Source organism: Meles meles, chromosome 4 (genome assembly GCF_922984935.1).
Source record: "Meles meles chromosome 4, mMelMel3.1 paternal haplotype, whole genome shotgun sequence".
NCBI lineage: Eukaryota > Metazoa > Chordata > Mammalia > Carnivora > Mustelidae > Meles > Meles meles.
Genome location: NC_060069.1, coordinates 77,134,188 through 77,157,071, shown reverse-complemented (window position 1 = coordinate 77,157,071; position 22,884 = coordinate 77,134,188). Strand labels below are relative to the sequence as shown.

General features: G+C 35.1%; 1 protein-coding gene and 1 pseudogene across 7 annotated transcripts in view; both read right to left on the bottom strand.

The window, feature by feature from the left end:
- IFT80 (intraflagellar transport 80) overlaps positions 1 to 22,884 on the bottom strand; it is a 114,710-nt gene that overhangs the window by 30,109 nt on the left and 61,717 nt on the right. For all 7 annotated transcript variants that reach the window (XM_046003131.1, XM_046003125.1, XM_046003128.1 and 4 more), the window contains 4 exons: positions 19,878 to 20,057; positions 9,730 to 9,848; positions 5,516 to 5,590; positions 2,332 to 2,495 (listed from right to left, as the gene is read on the bottom strand). In XM_046003131.1, coding sequence (XP_045859087.1) covers positions 2,332 to 2,495; positions 5,516 to 5,590; positions 9,730 to 9,848; positions 19,878 to 20,057 — 538 coding nt within the window. The remainder of the gene's footprint in view (positions 1 to 2,331; positions 2,496 to 5,515; positions 5,591 to 9,729; positions 9,849 to 19,877; positions 20,058 to 22,884) is intronic.
- Positions 11,455 to 11,763, bottom strand: LOC123940363 (annotated as a pseudogene).

The window sequence follows — 22,884 nt, the reverse complement described above, 5'->3', positions numbered from 1 at the left end:
AGAATACTGTACTCAGTGCAAGAATCCTACTTATAAAGGAGCTCCCAAATTAGGAAGGAACCACTGGTTTCATATGGAATGGTCCCCCCGCCCCTTGAAGGAAAATTTCATAGGTTAATGATTCTGTGTACTTCAATTTGTTTTCTACTGTTAGCATAAACCTCTATTTAGCCATCAATGAATACTAGTTTCTTTTAAAAGGAACATATGAAAAATATGTTCCTGCTCATTTTATATCAGTTGACAACAATAATTTTATTCAGGTCTTTTTGATTTTCTGTTTACAGCAAAACAGAATTGCATGATCATCTTGCTCAACAATCAAAATTTAAGTAAACATAATTTACTGGCAGATAAACCCATCTTTCTGAAAATGTTGATAATTCTTTCTAGCTCTAAAATTCTAGGAATTATCAAAGAATTAAAAAATAATGTTTCAGATGTGAATTAAATATAGAAAAATTCAGAATAAGGGATATTCAGTAGGAAACATACACTTTATTATAGCTTCTATTTGAAATCTGTGGTATTGAACAAGAGAAGTAAAGACAACTAACTCATAATGATCACTAGGATTTTTAAATTTAAGTTTACTGAAGACAAAACTCTGACTTCCAAATTATTATTATCAACAATTAGTTAGCCATCTTAAATGTGTCTGCTAACCAGATACTTATTTGATTCTCTTTTTTAGCCAGAAAGGAAGTCCTTCAGAAAACAAAGCAATCACCAAATGTCCTGTCAGAGAAGGTCTAAGGCATGAAGAGATAAAAGCTCTATTTAGGAGGATTTATTTCTACCAGCATGAGACATGACGTTACATGAAAATACTGAAAATTAAAAAGTGGGACAGTAGCTCCTGAATTAGGTCTTTCATAGAATGGACTAACAAAATTAAACTTCAGGTCAGTTTTTTTTCTTTTAATAACACATCACAGTGACAAACAAATGTTTAGCAATATGTATCAACAGGGAAAAATAATTATTTAATATTTTTCCACTAAGATTTAGGGATAACTCACTCACTCTTTTATCTCATTGGCTCTACTTCCTCTCACCCATCTCTAAATATTGATGTGCTCGGGCTTTCCTTTTCTCTGCCTATATTCATTTCCTAGGCGATTTCATTCAGTGCCATGGCAGCATCTATACACCTGTGACTCCCAATTTTTATTTCTAGTCCCCAACTCTCTCCTGAGCCCTGGCCTTGTCTATCCTATTGTTTACTCTCCATTCCTGCTTGAATGTGCAAGCAGCATTTAAACTTACTGTGACCAAAATAGAACTCCGTATGTGGACTTCCTTTAACCTTCCTCCTTCCCCATCTTCCATCTTATTCATCCAGGATAAAAATGTAGGATACTATGCTTTCCTCCTCTTTCTCTCTCTCTCATGCCAACATCCTTACCACGGCCAGATTTTTACATGATCTGGCTTCTGCTTATTTCTCTTTGTCCTCTCCTCCCACACTCTACCTTGACCTAGCCTCATGGACTTCTAGCAGTTCCTTTTACATGTCAGTTATTCCCATCTCAGAACCCTTGCACTTACTTGTCCTATAGTCATTCCCCCGTCCTGTCCCAGTTCCAGCATACTCTATTCCCTCATCCTGCATTTTCTCCACAACACATATCATTAGCTGACAACCTATTATATATTTGTATGTTTATTTGTGTGTCTTATTCACTGTTATATCCTCAACCTCTAGGAAAATACTTGGTATGTGGCAAGTACTCAGTATTGGATGATTGTTGCTCTGATATAGCAATGTCCCAATAAAATGTGTCTCTGTATGATGGAATTCCAAAACACCTTACATACTTATATCAATTTACAAATATGTAGTCTTTATTTTTATATGAAAATTTTAAATTATTCATAACTATCTTCTAATTCATTAATTTAAAATAAATATAAAAATATTTCTAAAAATATAAGTATACTTAAGTAAAATACACAGTACAATGAAGCACGGTATTTACTATAATACCTAATGAAGAAAAAGGGAACATTTTTTAAAAATCACTAAATTTAAAAATTAACAAACATTTTTAGGACTCAAAAATTTGAACTCAATCTCTCTACAAACAGCTACTAAATATATAAAGATTTATTCCTTACCAGTAAGCTTTGATGTCGTCACAATGTCTATCAATCAACTGGGTATAATATGACTCTAGTTCTTTAATTAGTTCACACTTAGGGCAAATTAGGAAGCTCATAATTCTTTCATACAAAGTTAACATATTAGTAGATGAGAAAATGAAAGCTAATTTGAGGAAATTTTACACTGTTAACAAATTTCATGGAAAATTATAAAAATGCACTTACTTTTTTCATCAGCTTTGTCTTTTATTGCAATGGTATCATTACTCAGAGACACAGTCTGTGCATTCAGAATATCTGTTCTCATTCCAGGAAATTTTGGAGAAGAAATGAAGCGGCCTTCATAAGAATATAAATAGATACCACCACCATCTACAAGAAGAAAATGTCTAAAAAAAAAAAAAAAGAATAAAAATACATTCTCAGGGGCGCCTGGGTGGCTCAGTGAGTTAAGGCCTCTGCCTTTGGCTCAGGTCATGATCCCAGGGTCCTGGGATCGAGCCCTGAATCAGGCTCTCTGCTCAGCAGGGAGCCTGCTCCCTCCTCTCTCTCTCTCTCTGCCTGCCTCTCTGCCTGCTTCTGATCTCTGTCTGTCAAATAAATAAATAAATAATCTTAAAAAAAAAAACATTCTCAAATAGAAGCTTACTATATTTTCATTTTTATACTGGAGAAAAGCTTATTCTTTGGAAAAATCTAATTTTTTTTCCTTTGAAAATTTATGGCATTGCAAAAAACAATTCAAACAATAAAGCAAAAGCAAAAGATCTCTAGAAATCCTCTCTCCATAGAGATAATTTAGGACAAAGTACATATTATAATTTTATTTCATTAAACTCATTCCTGATGGACATTTATTTCAAATTATTCATTGTTTTAAAGAATGTCTATAAACATTGTTTTAAAGAATGTCTATACACATGTTTTAAAGAATGTATATACATATCTCTGTATGTCTACCTTACTTATTTCCTTAGTATAACTTCTAGAAATATAATAATTGGCTCAAAGGGCATATACTTATAAAATTTTAATATGTATTTTTAAACTGCCCTTTAAAAGGTTTTAATAATTTACACTTATATTACTGCCATACTGGAGTGCCTGATTCCTCGATGCTGAACGCAGTATTACTTTTTAAAATCTTATGTTCAAAACTGTAATACCCTTGATTCAGAACTATTTCTTGATTTAGGAATTGCTAAGTGCTCTTTCTTGCCATGGAAATGAATACATACGTTTTGATTAAACTAATACTTGAGTATTGGTATGTAGTTTAATTGAAGGGTTTGGCCCTTACACATTAATGTATGAAAACAGTATTTGCTAATGTTGACAAAGTGACACATCATATTAGTATATATTTTTTCTTTGTTTCAATACTAAAATCTTTTTCTCTCCTGAACAAGACACTGTGTAAGCTTTTAACCTTCTTGTGAGTAACACTGTGTTTCAAAGGGCAAACATTTCTAAATGTAGAAATAGGACAAACATTAGGCAGTAAGTAAATTATTCTTTAATTGCCTAATCAGTTATGCCATTAACATATGCCTTTACTAAGAGCATATTCAATACACTAATAAGTAATGTATAAATAAAATTTATTTGGCACTGTTCAAGTAAAAAGAATCTCAGAAATATGGTTTTTTAGATAGCTGACACCTTATCTTTTAAGTGGAAAAGATGTCTTTTTGTATTAAAAATGTATGATATTACAAGAAAATATATTTCAATTTCACTAAACAGATGAGACAAAATTTGATACAATTTTTCAACCACTCAAGGTCATCAATATGATGATCATCTTCTTCAGTAACTGTTTAACTGACAGTTTTGGTACTCATGAGAATCTCTTTTTTTTTTTTTTTTTTTAAAGATTTATTTTTTTTTTTTGACAGATAGAGATTACAAGTAGGCAGAGAGGCAGGCAGAGAGAGAGAGAGGAGGAAGCAGGCTCCCAGCCAAGCAGAGAGCCGGATGCGGGGCTCGATCCTAGGACCCTGGGATCATGACCTGAGCCGAAGGCAGAGGCTTTAACCCGCTGAGCCACCCAGGCACCCCTCATGAGAATCTCTTGGTGCATCAGAATAATTAAGCTATTCAGCAATACAGTTCTGTGCTTTTTGTTTTCTCTATGCTGCCTTACCAGGCAGTCACTTTTCTTCTTATCCTTATGCCAGCCTCTCACAGTCCACCAGCATTCCTCTTCTGGTTTGCTATTTATAAAAGCTGGGGGTTAGAAAACCTGGTAACAACACTATTAAGAGATTGCCTAGGTGTGAGTAAAGGAATGAGGAATAAAGTATATGATTTTAGTGCAAAGATTTCATGGATAGCTATTTTAGGCAATTGCTGATTCTATTTTCAAACTTTATTTCTGGTTTTGTTGGGTTGTAGCTTCCTAAGACTGACCTTTGATTCAATTGGATATCACTGTACTTGATAGACTGATTGATGATAGTTTTCATGGAAAAGTGTGGAATAGCTATTCCCAATTTACTCCAGTTTGTTGGCCTGGAGTTTCATGGTCCTGCATACACCAAAGGTGTGGGTAAAGAATATTATTTTTCAAACTTCAGATCACAGTCATGTAGTGGCTAATAAAATCAATGTCTTTCAAATATTTAAAACCAAAAGTAAGAACTGAACATTATAAAAATAAGGGTCCTGAGGTCAAAACGACCTTATAGTAATTCCATTTCTTTCTTTCTTTATTTTTTAAAAGATGTTATTTATTTATTTGAGAAAGAGAAGGGGACATAAGAGGGGGAAGGGACAGAAGGAGAGGGAAAAGCAGACTCCCCACTGAGTGCAGAGCTCAACTTGGAGCTTGGTCCCAGGACCGAGATCATGACATGAGCTAAAGTCAGAAGTTTAACCAACTGAGTCACCCAGGTGCCCCAACTCACCCATTTCCCTCTCATTCTCTCACATCACTATTTTGATATTTACTTGTAATAAATTTAGTCTCAGCATTCTTAATAAATTAATTCCTTTTATATTTCTCAATTTAAATTTTTAGTATAGTAAATGATGAGACATATAACCTATATATAACCTCCAAGAACATTTTTTAAGAGTGTAGAGAGGGGTGCCTGGGTGGCTCAGTCGGTTAAACATCCGACTCTGGATCTCAGCTCAGGTCTTGATCTAAAGCTCATGAGTTCAAGCTCCATACTGGGCTCTACACTTTAAAAAAAAGAAAAGGTAGAGAAATTCTGAGACCAACAAGTTTCAGAACCACTGACCTAATAGCTTATTCTTACTTTTTTTCTTTAAAATAAATAGAAACAGATTGATCCCAAATGACTAACATACCATTCTGTAAGTGCATGCTTTAAAGAGTACTTTACAGCAATCTGAAATATTTTAACCCCATATTCAAGAGTCAAACATGATAAACAAATACCTTTCTGCCTGCAGAATTAAACTAACAGTTCCTTCTTTAAGATCAAATATAAGTGGCGTATTCCAGTTCTTCGTACTAAAAGATAAACAAAATGGATATCTATTAACTTTTTAAAAAACCAAATACTCTTTAATAAAAAGGTAAGTATTCACTTTAAAAGTGTAATCAGTTTCACCATAACTGTATATATTTCTATTGTAGCACTAGGCACACTGTTCTGAAATCATTCACTTACATGTCTGTATCCCTGACCAGAAAAATCAAACTCTGGGTAAGTAATAAGTATTCAATAGTAAATGTTCAACAAATGTTTATTCTAGGTATCACAATAGGTGAATTGAGGAATCCTAAGTACATACTCTGTCATTTATTAGCTCTGTGATTTGGGCGAGTCATCTTACGTTTCTCATCTGATAAACAGTAATGGTATGGCTCCAGGAAGAAAGGACACATTTTTGGCTAGCCAGTTCAGAATTAGCGATCTGGTTGCACCACCTGTCAGCTATATGATCTTAATAAGCTTAATCTCTAAGAATCAGTTTCCTTATTTGTAAAATGAAGATAATGGTGACTCATCTAAAGTGCCTAGCTAACTGCCTGTTATATAGTAACAGAACAGAAACTATAATAACAATAATGAATATGAGCATTTTTCCTGCAGGTCTCCCAATGTTACTGTTGGTCCGAATGAAGATTTCTGTGAAGCATTCTGTAAACTAAAATACTGTATAAATACTGTATAAATGTAAGATATGACCATGCTTATTGAATGAATGGATAAATAAGTGAACAAATAACTCCTTTGGTTTCTATAGTGTAATATGATTCGAAGATAGGCAAGAGGGAGAGAACATGTACAAACTGAAAACCCACCCCAAGTCATCAAAATTTCACAGTTTAAAATGTTTTATTACTCCTATATATTTTGAATTCCTCTCAATTATTTTCATGAAACTAATTCTTAAAATCAGATTAAACCTCATATTCAGATCCAGAAAGTGTGGGAAGGGGAAGGCTGCAGTAAGTGGGCACACTGATGGGAAATTAATACTGGCTAATGCCAGTAAGTAAATGCATTTCAATAAGTAAATGCATGCACAAAGCAAAACAATGAATAAACTACAAATAATTAGTAAGTCTGGTGTTCACAGGTATGATAAAGATATGTGCTTTGTACTTTAGAAAAGATATCATAGCATCTTTCATTTACGCAGCCATTAGAATTAACCTTCAGTCTTTGATAATAGTGATTGTGAGTTGTTTTTTTTTTAAGATTTTATTTATTTATTTGACAGAGAGGTAGAGAGCACAAGAAGGCAGAGTGGCAGGCAGAGGGAGAGGGAGATGAAGGCTCTCCATTGAGCAGGGAGCCCCATGTAGGGCTCCATCCCAGGGCCCTGGGATAATGACCTGCGCCAAAGGCAGCTGCTTAACCGACTGAGCCACCCAGGTGCCTGATTGTGAGGTTTTTCAAATGTCCCCCTGCAAAATATCTGGTATTTATGATAACTGGGATATATATGTCTGCCCTAAGCCACACTGATGAATAGAGCAATTTTCTAAAAATTATTTGAATTCTAAATTCTAAAAAATTATTTGAAAAATCAAATGAAAATTTAACATAGAACATTTATGTATTATTTACTTTTTCTGGAACTTCTTTTCATATAAAACACTATATTGCTTATGCTTATTTTAAAAATTATATTTTTATTACTAAAAAGGGGTAACAGTTATCAAGACCTAGGGGTCAAACCCCAGCTCTTCCTTTTGTAAGGAAGTTTAGTAATTTGACCTAGAGTAAGTTACTTAAATACTCTGTATATCCTTTAGTTTCTTCATCTTGTAAAACGGAAATAATAATAATACTCAACACACAGGGTAAATTAGACCATGACCATAAAGGCAGTATAATAGTGCTCAATAAACGACAGTTGTTATCTAAAATACTAGTAGGTGTTCTGGGGCCCCTGGCTGGCTCAGTCAGTAGAGGATATGATTCTTGATCTCAGAGTTGTGAGGCTGAACCCCACATTGGGTTTAGAGTTTACTTAAAAATAAAATCTTTAATACATAAATAAATTAAATAAAAATACTAGTAGGTTTTTTTAATTTAATGAAATATATTTTGGTGATGATAGATCTCAGCACTACCTCATTCCCACTACCTGGTATTTCACTTTAATAAATAATTTTGTACCTTAGTAAATGTCTTGACAAGAGTGGGAAGGCATGTCTAAGTCAGAAAAGAAGAAAAGCAGTCTTATATTTTGCCACATATTAACTAATATATGAAAAGTAGAGTGACAAAAAAAATAAATCATAACTGCCAAACTTTTCTTAAGTATTTTAAAAAGCAATTTTTCTAATACAAGTAACACATGATACTAATCCTATGGATTCAAACATTGCCACTAAAACTAGCAGAATAAACCCATCATTTGGGGTGGTTAAAAGCCCTACCTTCCTTCAAAGAAACCCTAAATTGAAGAGGTCTTCTCTATTTTTCCTCAACTCCGTGAAAATTAATTATTCTAATGACTATGTGCACTAAGTGATTGTGAAATTTCTTCACATTCTATAATCTCTCCCCTATACAGCAACTATTTAACTTAGTATCTTTCTTGACTTTCCCAAGTCTTACTGTTGCTCCTTCTCATTCATATGAGGAAAAAATTCCTTATATTAATTTAAATTATATTAGCTTAAGTTATATTATAACTTAAATTGAGCCACCTGTTTCTTTATCCCCTCTCTTCTCTCTTTCTTCCATTTAATTCTTGACTGCTGTCCTAAGTTGCAGATTCTGATTAGTAGCAGATTTACATATAGTGAGTGAGAATTTTTAATATATAGTTGTAGTAAGTGTTACTGTTAATCATATTGGATACCTTTGTGTTGTGTATTACTGGGCTTAGGAATCCAAGATACCACTATACTTTGTTTTTTGATTCATTTATTCATATAAGACTTTTTTTTATTAAGTACCTATACATGTTGAACACAGTACAGTGCAGGATACTGGGTATACAGTTGTGAATAAGACACATATAGTCCTTATCTTCAATTTTATATTCAATGATTAAACTATAATCACATGATGTTATAAATATAAGCACAGAATGTAAAAAACAATCCTTAACTATTCACAACTTAGGATAGTAACATAGTGGTGACTTGAGTTTCCTGGATAATTGAGAAGTCAGTTGGGGGCATGCTTAGAGCCAGCTTGTACCAACTGGTATATTTTCAGGAATTCTGCAAGGCAACTGTTTAACAGAGCTATTATTTAAGAATAAATTACATAAACTTATAATTAAGCAAATTATATTCAAAACAAAGATAAGTGCTCCAAACTTATTACTTCCAGATGATCTTACTATATTTTACTATTATCTATGCACTTGAGATTATTTACATCTGTTGTATCTATATGGTGGCAATTCTATATAATGGCTTGCTACTGTGCATCCCTTTTCAATTCTGCTTTCAGTGACATCATACTGCTATCTTGAAATGAGCCTTGGTAGAAGTATTTACATTACAGAACAGGCAAACACTGAAAATCAGGTTTGTTTGTTTCCAGAAAGCTAGTTCAACATTCATCAGCACATACTGAGTTACAGTTAAAAAAATACCAAGTATATTTGTTTTAGGCACAAGTTTCTTGGGTGTACTGAAATTATTCCCTGCTTTCTAAAAAGCAGATTGAATATATTTTCTTTCATCATCTCTGGGCAACTCTGTATCTTCAGTATGAACATCCATGATTACCCTAGGCTATAACACTAAGCATGAATACCTCCTTGTGTGTCTACTGAACAACTTTCAGCCTATTGTCGGGCTGCTAGCTATCCCCTCTCTTCCAGTGGCTAGGTGGGTCCTTTTCCTCCTTTATCAGCTGTTCCTCCGGACTCTGAAATCAAGTTATACTAAATTTCTTAGGATTGTGAGTAAAGAAAGAGTAAACACTCTCAGAGAAAGTATTTTCTATTATAAAAATGATTATTAACCTCTGATGCACAACTTTATTAGATTTATTTTCATTGGTTATAGCTCATTTTAAAATCACTTCTTGATTGGGAGTAAGTTAGGATAAGCGAGGTTTTAAGAAAATTAAATTTAGAACCAAACCATGTTGATAGGAAAGGCTGAAAATAAATTTCCTCATCACAGACAAAACTCTGAATTTTTAAGAAATGCAAGATGCTTACGAGAACACATAACATTGAAGAGACGTTGAAACAACTAAGTGTGCATAGTTCAAAGATGCTTTAATGACTCTATCACGGAATTCCAGTAAATCCACTGCATCATTAAGAACATTGCGAACCTAAACAAGGAAAAATGAAATACCAACAAACAACATTAAAATACATCAGCATTTTAATTAGGTAAGTTAGCAAGATTTTGAAGCATAAAATTCAATGCACTCTAGATTACCTAATCATATAAGAAAGAGTTCAGTAGGAACTAGCCATAAGACAACATACTTGGCTTGTATAAAAGTCAACTAACAAAAGAAAGACATAAAAAAAACTTTTTAGAAATGTAGATTTCTAACCTGAAAGCCAATCTGAATGTCAATGTAGCAATGGAGAAATATGGTGAAAAATGCTGTAACACTGAGATATAGTGAATAATATATATGGCATATGGAGTTGGAAAGAGACTATATGATTTCTATCCAAACAGTAAGAATATCTCTTTTTAGGGCTAGGTCTTACTTTAAAATTTAAGTTCTTATAAAAAGCGATATAATAATTTTTAAAAAATCAAAATGGAGTGGTAGGTATTAGTAAAGCTGCACAGAGGGGCACAAGTATTTCCATATGTTAAAACATAGAGATAATATATAAGGAAGCTAAGTACCAACAAACAAATAAAAATTTTACTTATGATAGTCAAACCATTATAAAAGTAATAGAATAAAGTTAGCAAGGATTTTAACCTTTGGCAGTATCTGCTTACAACCCTGAAGTTGATGGACAATCTGCAACAAATTAAGAAAAACTTCGAGCAAGCTAAATTTATCTTATCTCTTGTCAATACCAGAACTGGTCGGACATTGTAGTAAAAGGTGAAAGTAGAGAAAAAGAGATTAATTTTACCTAGAAGTTAGAATTTTTTTAAATTCCCCTCAAAATTTTACCATCTTTCTAAATAAAATGTGACAACTATAGAAAGGGTATGGAAAAAAGATAAAAAGATAAAGTCAAACTTCTTTTAAGTACTTCTTCAAAGCACTATACCTATAAGGCATATTATATTTTTATTATCTGCTCTTCAACTCCCATCCCCACAAAACTACCACCATGATAGATAGCAAAATTACATATACATATATTCCCTGACCCAGCAATCTTACTTCTAGAATTCTATTGCAAAGACAAATAAGCAAAATCATGAAATAACACACGCATGAAATGCTGTAACTATCTACAGCTCTATTGGTAATAGCAAAAGACTGGAAACAGCCCAAATGTCCATCAGTAAGATATAGACTGAAAAAAAACTATGCCATACTTGCAAAGTGGAATACTACACAGCTCCAAAAAGAAAGATCTATAGAGTGATCTCTAGGACATAGTGTAAGGTGAAAAATGCAAGATGCAAAACAATGTGTACAGTATAAAACCTTTCATCTAATGAAGGGAAGGATATGAAGATATATGGATTTTTCTTAAATGAATACTTTAATCAGTATATAAACAATTAGGTAAGCTTATGGAGAAGCTGACCACGATACCTACACTTGGAGATGTAAGTATCTAAATTTCCTATATTTCATTTTTTTACACACTATTTATTCAAGTTGTTTATTGTATAAATTTTCATTACATGTATTTCATTACATGTATTACATGCCACATTAGAAGTCCTTTATTGTAAAGACCATTCTTTTGTCTGATGACAAAGAGCAGCCATACTGTTAGTGATTATTCTGGGCCTCCACATTGGATAAATTCAATTTCTTCTTGAGATACAAGTTTCTTTCTGTATTTCTGAGGCAATATTTTCATTATTTCTGCAGTGTCTGGTGGACCCTGATGCATGCAAACCTGGTGATTTACTCCCTTTAGAATGCTGTGAAATTGAAGAAGAGTGAGATGGTAGTCCTGCTGATCTGAAATTTCTGATATACTGGGTTTACGATTGTCTCTTCTGTCAGAGTACCATATTAATGGAGTACGTAGCTTGACTACTGGAATGACCCTGCCAGCAGATGCCATCTTGCTGTCCATCATCCTGCGATGGGGCTGCTTCTGGGGCGCTTGCGAGGCTCAGGAATAATAGGAACCCTGAGAGCTGGGGATGGGCCCTGTCTATGATATATGGATTTGTTTATCTTACAGAAACAAAGCAAGAAACACAAAACACAATTCATAACATATTAATTGATGTTATTTTAAACTGTATTTTGGGATATAGTTTAATATATATGTATGTGTGTGTATATATATATATAATGTAAGATAGATAGGCCAAAGATGGGACCATTTGAGCATTAAAGAGAATAATGGTTCTCTAAAATGTTAAAATCTGCAAGTTTATAATGACATCATCAACAACAACATTAATGGGAAAATCAACTCCTTATTTGAAAATTGGTAAATACAGAAAATAACTTCATAACTATTTCACCTCAGAGTAACCAAATGGTTGAAAAGGCAGTGTCTCATGGAAGAACTTTAGCTAATAAATGTGTTAGGAATGGTAGAATTACAAGATTACCATTTTGCAAATCCCAGTGAAATATGGTTCTAGACAAGTATTATCAATGGCTGCTAAAAATATTAAAGTAAAAGCCTAACGAGCTCTTCACACTTTTTTTTAATGATTGATGAATCAAGACTTACAATACCTGAACATATTAACCATAACATCACTAAAAGAGAGCGAAGCTGACATATGTTGTCTCTTGATGTGATGCAACAGGAAGTCCACAGCACTGATTACAAAGTGTTCTTTATCCTTATCAAGGCTCTAAATCTAATAACCAGTCTACCAGAAATATAGGGGTTAGATGAACACGTTAAATGGAATCACACCATAGGAATGCAAATGGGAAAATGTGAAAAATTCAGCAGAATAAACCACCTGGCTTCTTAAGCAAATAAGAAAGAGAAGAAATTGTTTCAGATTTAAAAAGACTGAAGACACAAATCAACTAAATGCAATGTGAGACTTTGTTTCCTGACATTAACAAACCAACTATGTAAGTATGTATTCAGAAAATAACTGGAGAAGTGGGACCTGCTATCATAGAAAGATATATTGAGGAAACAACTAGAGAAATGTGAAATGCTACTATGGTTGTGATAAAATAAACAGTTTAATCTTTTGGACATTTTTTATAAAAGTCTTAATACAAAACAGCAATGTTGGACTATATTAAAGAAGAAGACACTGATACATTTGCTTCACTCTTCAGTGAGTAGGGGAAATGACTGCAAAAGGGGGAGTACTCTGATAGTAGGTGCTTCAAAGGATTGGTGTTGTTCAGGGAAGAAGAAATTATTGTGGCCTGAAATCAGCAATGAAGGATAAGGAAGACATCCACTCACTCTCTAGACCCAGTAATACCTGGCATAAAGAGGAAAAACACTTCTACTTGAGAAGTCTATAGAAGAAACATTGCTCACAGGAATCAGCCAATTTTGACTTGCAACAAAAATGCAAAGAGGGCTTTCAGTGAGAAGGCTGAGTTGTGTCTGCAAAGCCACGGATGTATACCGCAGGTTGCATACTACATAACTCCAGGGCTAAGAGAATGGGTCCCCTAGAACCAAGCAGGCCACGACTGCAGGAGGCATCTCTGCAAGTCTCTCTTTAAATCCAAGGCTTTTTGAGGTCTTTCATGAAGAGGAGAAGATAACTACCTTGCAGATCCCCATGCTCTGATTTTAAAGAGACCTAAATCAGGCCACTTGTTACTTCAAGTCCTTTTATTTCCATTACCTAGCAGAGCCACTCTCCTCCCTGCCTTTCCTGCTCTGCTTCTGGACCAGGAGTGCAGCAGGTCAGAGACTTCACTCCACACTCTCCATTTTTGTTCCATTTCTGCTGCACAGAGATGTTTACCTTGTTTTTGAGTCCAGAAAAGTCTTTTTATTTTTATTTTATTTTTTAATATTTTATTTATTTATTTGCCAGAGAGAGAGAGAGAGAGACAGCGAGAGCACAAGCAGGGGGAAAGGCAAGCTCCCCACCAAAAGGAGCCCAATGCGGGACTTGATCCCAGGGCCCTAGGATCATGACCTGAGTCAAAAGTAGAAGGCTTAACCGACTGAGCCACCCAGGTGTCCTGAGATAAGTCTTTTTAAAAATACATGTATTTCATATATTATTAATCTCTTTGGAATCACAGGTAAGTCTCTCTCCCAAGTGTGAACCTAATGATACCATATTCACAGAAATCTACAAACTTTTTTAAAAGCCCATAATACCATCCTCTCTTAAAAACATTTTAAAGCTAACGGAATGGAATGAAAGTTTTTAAAGGAAGTTATATGGTAGTTTCAACATGTATCAACATGATACACAGTGAAAACAAACTATCTGTCAATACCAGTTTGGGGAAATTCAATATTTTTTTTTTTTTTTTAAGATTTTATTTATTTATTTGACAGAGAGATCACAAGTAGACAGAGAGGCAGGCAGAGAGAGAGAGAGAGAGAGGGAAGCAGGCTCCCCACTGAGTGGAGAGCCCGATGCGGGACTCGATCCCAGGACCCTGAGATCATGACCTGAGCTGAAGGCAGCGGCTTAACCCACTGAGCCACCCAGGCGCCCCGGAAATTCAATATTTAACAGTACAATTGTATAAGCCTCTGCCATTATTCAACTACAAATAGGTTTCTTAAAATTCATATTTGCCTAGGGTGCCTGGGTGGCTCAGTGGGTTGGGCCTCTGCCTTCGGCTCAGGTCATGATCTCAGGGTCCTGGGATCAAGTCCCGCATCGGGCTCTCTGCTTTACAGGGAGCCTGCCTCCACACCTCTCTCTCTGCCTGCCTCTCTGCCTACTTGTGATCTCGCTCTGTCAAATAAATAAATAAAATCTTTAAAAAAAAAATTTATATTTGCCTAAAGCATCCAATGGGGGGACTCGCTTTTTTGTGAATCTAGAACACTAGAACTAAAAAGGAATACAACACCTCAGCCATAATAACAAAACATCCTGACAATTGTGGTTATAATTTCAAAACTATGTTAAATCCCACATCAGAAATGTACTGTGCTGAATATTTATTTTAAAGATTTAAAGATTTATTTACTTACTTATTTTTATTTTTAAAGATTTATTTACTTACTTTATATTTACTTATTGGGGGGGAGGGGCAGAGGAAGAGGGAGAGATTTTTTAAATGCACCCATTTACTCTGTTCAATTTAGGGCATTTCCAAGATTAGCCTCTTGATACTTGTATCACCTAATACTTCTACCTGACCACAATATTTAGATTACTCAGATTGACATAAACCCCAAAATTCTGTTTCTACATTTCCAGAATATTCATTTAATCCTATACATAGATATAATCATAGCAATACTTACCATTTATTTTTGTTTTACATATACCATCTCATTTAATCCTCAAAATCGCTCTATTATTAATTCTTATCTTTACAAAAGACAGAGTGACTAAAACTCAATCTTGAATTATGGCAACTATGAAAAGCCAAAACTGTGCCCCTTGCTAAATTGACAGTAGAAGGAGAGAAAAAAAAGGTAAAGAGGAGACCTGAGAAATGCTTCATCTCCTTCACCAGTACTCTCTCCCTTCTAGGCATTTCTTCTAACAAAGACATCAGCTATTTCTTTCAGAAAGCATCATCCACCAAGATTCAGCCTGAAGGCAAAGGACAGAGGAAGAAAACTTCTCACTCCAAGTTACCATACACAGAAAAGCCGAGGTCCAGGGAGACAGGTAAAAATGAAGCCTATTGCCAGGTAGCAACTGCCAGGTCCAGCTCTATATTTAACAATTTGGACTCAACATGATCCCTGGTTTCTGTATTAATAAAAAACAAACCAACCAACAGTCTACTAAGTTTCTAAGGAAATTGTGAAACTCCAAGCCAGGCAAACACACACAAAAAAATGTGATTGTTCAGTCTCTATGACAATCCATGCCCCCGCCTCCCACCTTACAACAAAACTAAGTGCTGCTCAATGTACAGTCCCCAGAAAGGGAATGCTCCCAAGTGGGAAATCTTCCCAGAAAAGCTCACCAGGGTTGCCAAATTAACCAAGCAACTAACTCTACTGCAAAGAAAAAGAGTTCTCAGTATATTCCTGGCCAGCTGGATTTTAGCTATGGACCTGGTAATAACAATGTGTTGTTTTCCCTCTCCTCTTTTCCAAATTGTTTTCATCACAGTCATCCTGTTTTCCCATCACTGCAGGTTTGCAATATGGGGGGAAGGGGAGGTGGAGAGGAAGAAGAATAAATAAAATTCACATTTAGTTATAGTTTTCCAGACCAGAGATTTAGACTAGATGGAATAAGTGGATGAGTCTAAGTTTTTTCTTTTAGGGAGGGATGGGCTTGGTTTCAACTGCATACAGAATAGCTGCATTAGTTATAGAAACTGGCTGGTGAAGTGGTGCTTCTCTCGGTACTCTTCACCTTCTGTTATTCACGCCCGTGGATATGTCTCTCCACTTGTGTGTGGATTGGATCTAGCAGTCTGCTTTCAGTAAATAGAATATGGTAAAAATGATGAGGTGTCACTTCTCAGTTCAGGGCATAAAAAACTGTGGCTCTGTGACTTATGTCTTGCTTACACTCACTCTGGCCCTTTTCACTTGCTTGCTCTGATAAAGCAAGCTGCCAAGTTTTCAGCTGCCCTTTGGAAAGGCTACATATAAGGAACTGAAAGTGGCCTCCAGTCAACAAGAAACTGAATCCTTCAGTTCAACAGATCATCGTAAACAGAATTCTGCCAACAACCATGGTCAGTGAGCTTAGAAGCAAATCTTCCCCTAGTGGAGCCTTCAGATGTGACTAAAGCCCTAGCCAACACCTTGATTGTAGCCTTACGAAAGACTCTAAGCCAGAAAACCTCTCTAAACCATGCCTGGATTCCTGACCCACAGAAACTGAGAAATAACAAATGTTGCTATTTTAATCCATTAAGTTTTAGGGTGATTTATTATGCAACAAAAAAAGATAACTAGTACAGTATGGTAGTAAACAGCCAAAGGATAAACCATAGTGGATATGTGTTGGTTTTTGTCTCCTCAGAATCAAATCCTCATCTCTGGTAAACATACCCTGGTTCTCCTTTGGGGACCATTCTCTCCATTATTCTCAGTAACCAAGAGGTTTAGATGAGGTTGACTCATCTTCCCCCACAAACTAAATACACTCAACCTAATCTTGACACATGAGACCTGATGCTGAGACTTCTGTTGCAATCACTGTGGGGAGTAAAGCACTCTTCTTGTTGAAGTTGAGAGAGGTAAGCCTGGAACTATCAAGGTCATAAACAAGGGAGAGGTTTTGTAAAAAATAAAGCCAATACAGAGAAAAGGAAAGTCAAGAAAGAGAAAATGATGACATCTTGTTGACATTTAAGCCTATGAATCCAACAATGCCTTGTCTATTTCTCAACTTCATGTGAAGAAATAAGCTTCTTTCTTCACTGTTTACCTTAAATCAATTTGACATGAATTTATGGGGGAAAAAAAAGAGAGATTTTTCAACATACTAATCTAGGAGGTTCCGTGAGAACAGGGACCAAATTTATTTTCATCACAACTTCATTTCCCATTGCCTACCCCAAGGCCTGGCAAGTAGGGATCACTCCATAAATATCTGTTGAATGTGTGAATGAAGGTATTCTAAGAAAAACACTGAATAGGCCCAACTTAGCAAAAGTGTAACATAAATGTTTTATAATCACTGAAAGAGTAAAACAAAACACCTTTAAAAAAATTAAAATAGTGCTCCAGTTACAAAACTTTGAAAGATTATTTAGAAACATTATTTTAAGTATAAAGGGAATTTGGATTACAAAAGTCATTTTAGCACCTCCACTGTTCATTTTATCTCATGTAAAAATCCTCTAATCTCTAGGATGACTCCTTTTTATTATGTAAGAAAAACTCCTCTTTCTAGATATATTCTCATCTTGGGACATTTTTGAAATTAAGGTTAGAATTTATTTTAGCAATACTATATTAGCTAGCTCCCCATGCAATATGTGAATAAAATAATCATGTTCCCAAATCAACTGATTAGAACACCCAATGCAGGACACCTGGGAAGCTCAGTCGGTTAAGCGTCAGCCTTTAGCTCAGGTCGTGGGGTCCTGAATATAAGCCCTGCATTAGGCTCCCTGTTCAGCAGGGAGTCTGCTTCCCTCCCCCTTTGCCCTTCTCCCTGGCTTGTGCTCTCTCATGCACTCTCTCTCTCTCAAATTAATACAAAAAATCTTATTAAAAAAAAAAGAACTCACAATGCATTCTTTGTCACAGATACAATACTATAAATAATGTTTTGGTTTCCAGGTTAATTAACAGAAATATCTATTCATACATAACATCATCTGGATCCAAAAACTAATTTACAGGAAACACAGAAGACAGAGGAGTATGTCAAACGACACCATAGTGATACAATCAGTAAAGTCCAGACTGTGGGAAACTCTGTTGGACAAACAATTTGGTTTCTTCAACAAATAAAATGCAGGGAATAAAAACAGAGATTGAAGGGGAATCTATAAATTAAGAGACTTAAAGACATGTCAACCAATTACAACTTGCAAACCACTTTGGATCTTGATTCAAACAAACTAACTTTAAAAATGTGACATGTAGGAAACGACCGAAAATTTGAACACTTCCTGGATATTTGATAATATTAAGGAATTATTATTTTTAAGGTACAATAATGGTATTTTGGTTATGTTAAAAGAGTCCTGGGGCACCTGGGTGGCTCAGTGGGTTAAAGCCTCTGCCTTCGGCTTGGGTCATGATCCCAGTCCTGGGATCGAGCCCCGCATTGGGCTCTCTGCTCAGCAGGTAGCCTGCTTCCTTCCTCTCTCTCTGCCTGCCTCTCTGCCTTCTTGTGATCTGTCTATCAAATAAATAAATAAAAGCTTAAAAAAAAAAAAAAGGAGTTCTTATCTTTTAGTCATATACTGAAAATTTTACAGATAAAACATATCTGAATTGGCTTCAAAATAATGGGGAAGGAGGAAGATACGGACATGGATGGCGCAGGCTTGATCACGGGTTGATGGTTGTTAAGGATGGGTGATGAGTACCTAGAGATTCATTACACTGTTCTGTCTACTTCTTTGTAGGTATTAAATTCTCCATAATAAAAAGTTTAAAAATTTAAAAATAAGTGAACAGAACAAAGAAAAACTATAATGTAGAGCTAATTATTATTAATCTAGTGATATTATCCAAATTTAAAAATCTGGATACTTAAACTAAAGAATATTTGAGTAGACCTAGAAATTACAAGACATATGCTTCCAAATAATTACAATACTCTGAATTCTGAATATGAAGACAGAGGCAACTGTTACAGAGAGGAGGAAGAAAACTTAGAAGGTACAGGTTCACCTTTCTCTGGCAGAGGGTTTGCCATTGGTACATTGTCTTTGGCCTCTTCCTCCTACCTTTTGCCAACCAACTTTTAAAAAATATTTGTTGAGCATTTATCATACGTAAGACACTGGGCTTGAATGAAACACAGTACTGTGCCTTTAAGAAGCTTACAATTGCATTGATAACCCCTCCCACTGGACTTCTCAGTCCTGAACATTTCCACCTACCTCCCATTGCCACATTCTAACCTTCCTGTCTTATTTTACTCCAAAAGTACTTGTTTTTCCTCTCCCTAATTCCCAGTAAAAACTTCTTACCATTTTCCCAATTTGACTTGCCTTAAGTAATTCTTAGAAGGAAAAAAATTTTTTAAAAAACCAGGTTAAATAAGCTTCTACAATTATAAATAAAATAATATAACCCTGACAGTGACTAGCAGGTTAGGCCTGCCATGGGGTCAGCCCCTAACTGGAGTGGTTAGATCAAACTTGTCACAGCTTCTTCCCCCCTTCCTCAACTGAATCCATACATTCCCTAAACACTTCGAGTTTCACCATCCCTGCCTCAACCCTACCACCACAGTAGCTGTGGGCACTTGGGTTCTATAATGGTGAGAGGTTCTTAACCTTAGGTCATGAAAAAGTCATTAATGGCATAGTTAAAATATTTCTGATATGCCTGAATTTTTATAAACTTGATTTAAATATACTTAGTGAAGATAATTCCATATTCTGTATAGTGAGCTGATGAGAGAAGAAGCAGGGTTAATCAGCCATGGAACATAATCATACCTGCATGGTTCTTCGTTTAGTTAATGTTACTTGAAAATTTTTCCACTCCCAACGTTGCTCCACCACGTGTGCAAAAACAACATGCCCATTTCCACAGGCTCCAGCAATCTGAGTGCCATCAATTGACCATGCGATGTTAAATATGCTGCCAGTGTTGGGCTTTTCTAAAGCATATGACCACTGGAGAAGAAAGAATGAGAGAAAAATCAATATACTAAAAAAAAAAAATCTTAAAGAAGTTTTAAATTGAGCATACATTAACATTTTAAATGATTTTTAAAAGACTGTCTTTATCCTAGAATATTTTTCATACTAAAATGTGTACTAAACAGAAGACATGGATGTAATTTTTAAAGTACATAGTAGAATATAAGTATGTAAAATCTCTCAAGCACTGAAAAACACCCATACCATTTCCATTCACATCATTATTTTTTTTAATTTTTTTTAAATTTATTTATATTTTTTCAGCATAACAGTATTCATTGTTTTTGCACAACACCCAGTGCTCCATGCAATACGTGCCCTCCCTATTACCCACCACCTGGTTCCCCCAACCTCCCACCCCTGCCCCTTCAAAACCCTCAGGTTGTTTTTCAGAGTCCATAGTCTCTTATGGTTCACCTCCCCTTCCAATTTCTCTCACACATCATTAGTTTTAAGTAATAATACTGAACGGGTAAATACAAAGATTCTACAGAAGAAAAAAAAGATTCCTTACTATTAATTCTTAAGGATCTCTATAGTCCTTATCTCTAAAAGATTGGTTTTAATATTCCTATAGTGTCACTAAAAAATTGAAACTAAACACACAATATAACAAAGACATCTCTGATATACATTTTAAATCATGAAAGATAGGTTAATGGATCTTTTCTTCTTGTTTTTTTTTTTCATAATGTAGTCAAATATAACCTCTTCTAGAGTCTACGACCTTTCTGAGAAAGTTATATAATTAATAAGAATCAACTGGGATGAAAGAGACTGTGTGTGTGTGTGCATGTGTGTGTGAATAAGACAGTAAGAAAAAGACTTTTAAAAGTGCTATTACAAGCATTTTCTTTCATTTTTTCAGATGCAACATACATATTTGCTAAAAGGATGATTTATTTGACTAAATTGATATACATTCTCTTCCCATTCTTCCAACCTTACAGCCCAAAGTCAAATTAAGTCTTGATTTTCTTTGTTGTTGATTTTTTGGTTGCTCTTAGGTGGGTATTTATTTTGATTGCTGCTTCAAATATATTCATATATTAGCTATGGGCTCACTGACCAAAAAATGTGGAGAAAATGGGAAAGATCTAGAAAAAGATTCATTAATTCACACTATTATCAAAAAAGACTTTAAATTCTCTATAATGTTCATATATACAATAAATATGCTGAATGACTCTTTCCACTACTGACACTTTTTTTCAACTCCCTTCTACCATCCTTCTCCTGTTGTTTCTCCCTCTGACCCCACCCTCTCAAATAAATAAAATCTTACAAAAATAATAATAAAATGCCTATAAAAAAAGTTATCAAGGAGAAGATAATGAACGAACTCTCACTTCATCAGCAGTATGAAAATGTTAGAAACTTCCTTTTCTGAAATTAAGAAGAGCAAGTTCAAGAAAAGAATATATATAATAGTTGAAATCATCTTTTTAAAAATAAGACAAAGAACATTAAGGATACCAACAATATACTTCTGGCAATAAAATGAAATCAACTCATTTGTGTTTGACAAACAGTATTATGAAATCCTGCATGATTACTGTTTTACATAAAAATTAAGTGGTTGGTATAGGCAAATGAGACTTGATTGTTAACATACAAAACAGATTGGACTAGGCTTATGGCACATCTGTCATTCTAAAACTAGTCTATTCTCATGGTGTAGATGCAACAAAGATCTTATTTTAAAACCACAGATTCATATTTTAAAATATTACTTTTTTTGAGAGAGAGCGTGTGAGAGCAGGGACTGGGGGTGGCAGAAAGGAGCAGAGGGAGAGAAAGAATCTTAAGCAGGCTCTATGCCCAGCGTGGTGCCTGACACAGGACTCGACCTCACAATCCTGAGATCATGACCTGAGCCAAAATCAAGAGTCAGATGCTTAACTGACTGAGCCATCCAGGTGCCCCTTAAACCTATGTACTCTAAAGTATGGTCTTTTTTTGTTTGTTTGTTTGTTTTTTGTTTTTTTTTTTTTAATTTATTTATTTGACAGAGAGAGATCACAAGTAGACAGAGAAGCAGGCAGAGAGAGAGAGAGGGAAGCAGGCTCGCCGCTGAGCAGAGAGCCGGATGTGGGACTCGATCCCAGGACCCTGAGATCATGACCTGAGCCGAAGGCAGCGGCTTAACCCACTGAGCCACCCAGGCGCCCCCTAAAGTATGGTCTTAAGATACCCAAAGAACGAAATCAGCCAGAAAGATACATTTTACTAAAATTAAACATGAAAAATTATCTAAGAACCCTTGGATGACTGATCCTAACTAAAAGGAGAAACTGGAAAGAAATGTGTAGATAATACTATCATCACCCTATATTTCTCTAACTTCTTTCAGTCTGTAAGGTTCATCAACAATGATGTCTGCAACACGCAACTTTCCCTAAAAACAAACTTCAAAGAATATAACAGTACCATGATATTAAAGTTATATTAAATATTTATATTTTTATTTAAAATTAAGAAGTGTTTTCTTTTAGATGACTCTATTAGTTTCTAAAAAAAAAAAATACAAGCACAAGCAAATCATCAAAGAATGGGTCTTTAATAGTTATGAAATTTGGGGGGTGGGGTTGGGAGATAAGGTGATTTTGTCCAGTCAGTAAATTTAATAATTATTGGTTAAGTCAAAAGGATCTATTTATCATCTGTGCTTTAAACAGACTTCTAGGGGCGCCTGAGTGGCTCAGTCAGTTAAGTGTCGTTAAGTGTCCTACTCTTGCTTTCAGCTTGGGTCCTGGTCTCAGGATCATGGGATTGAGCCCCCATTCGGGCTCCACACTCA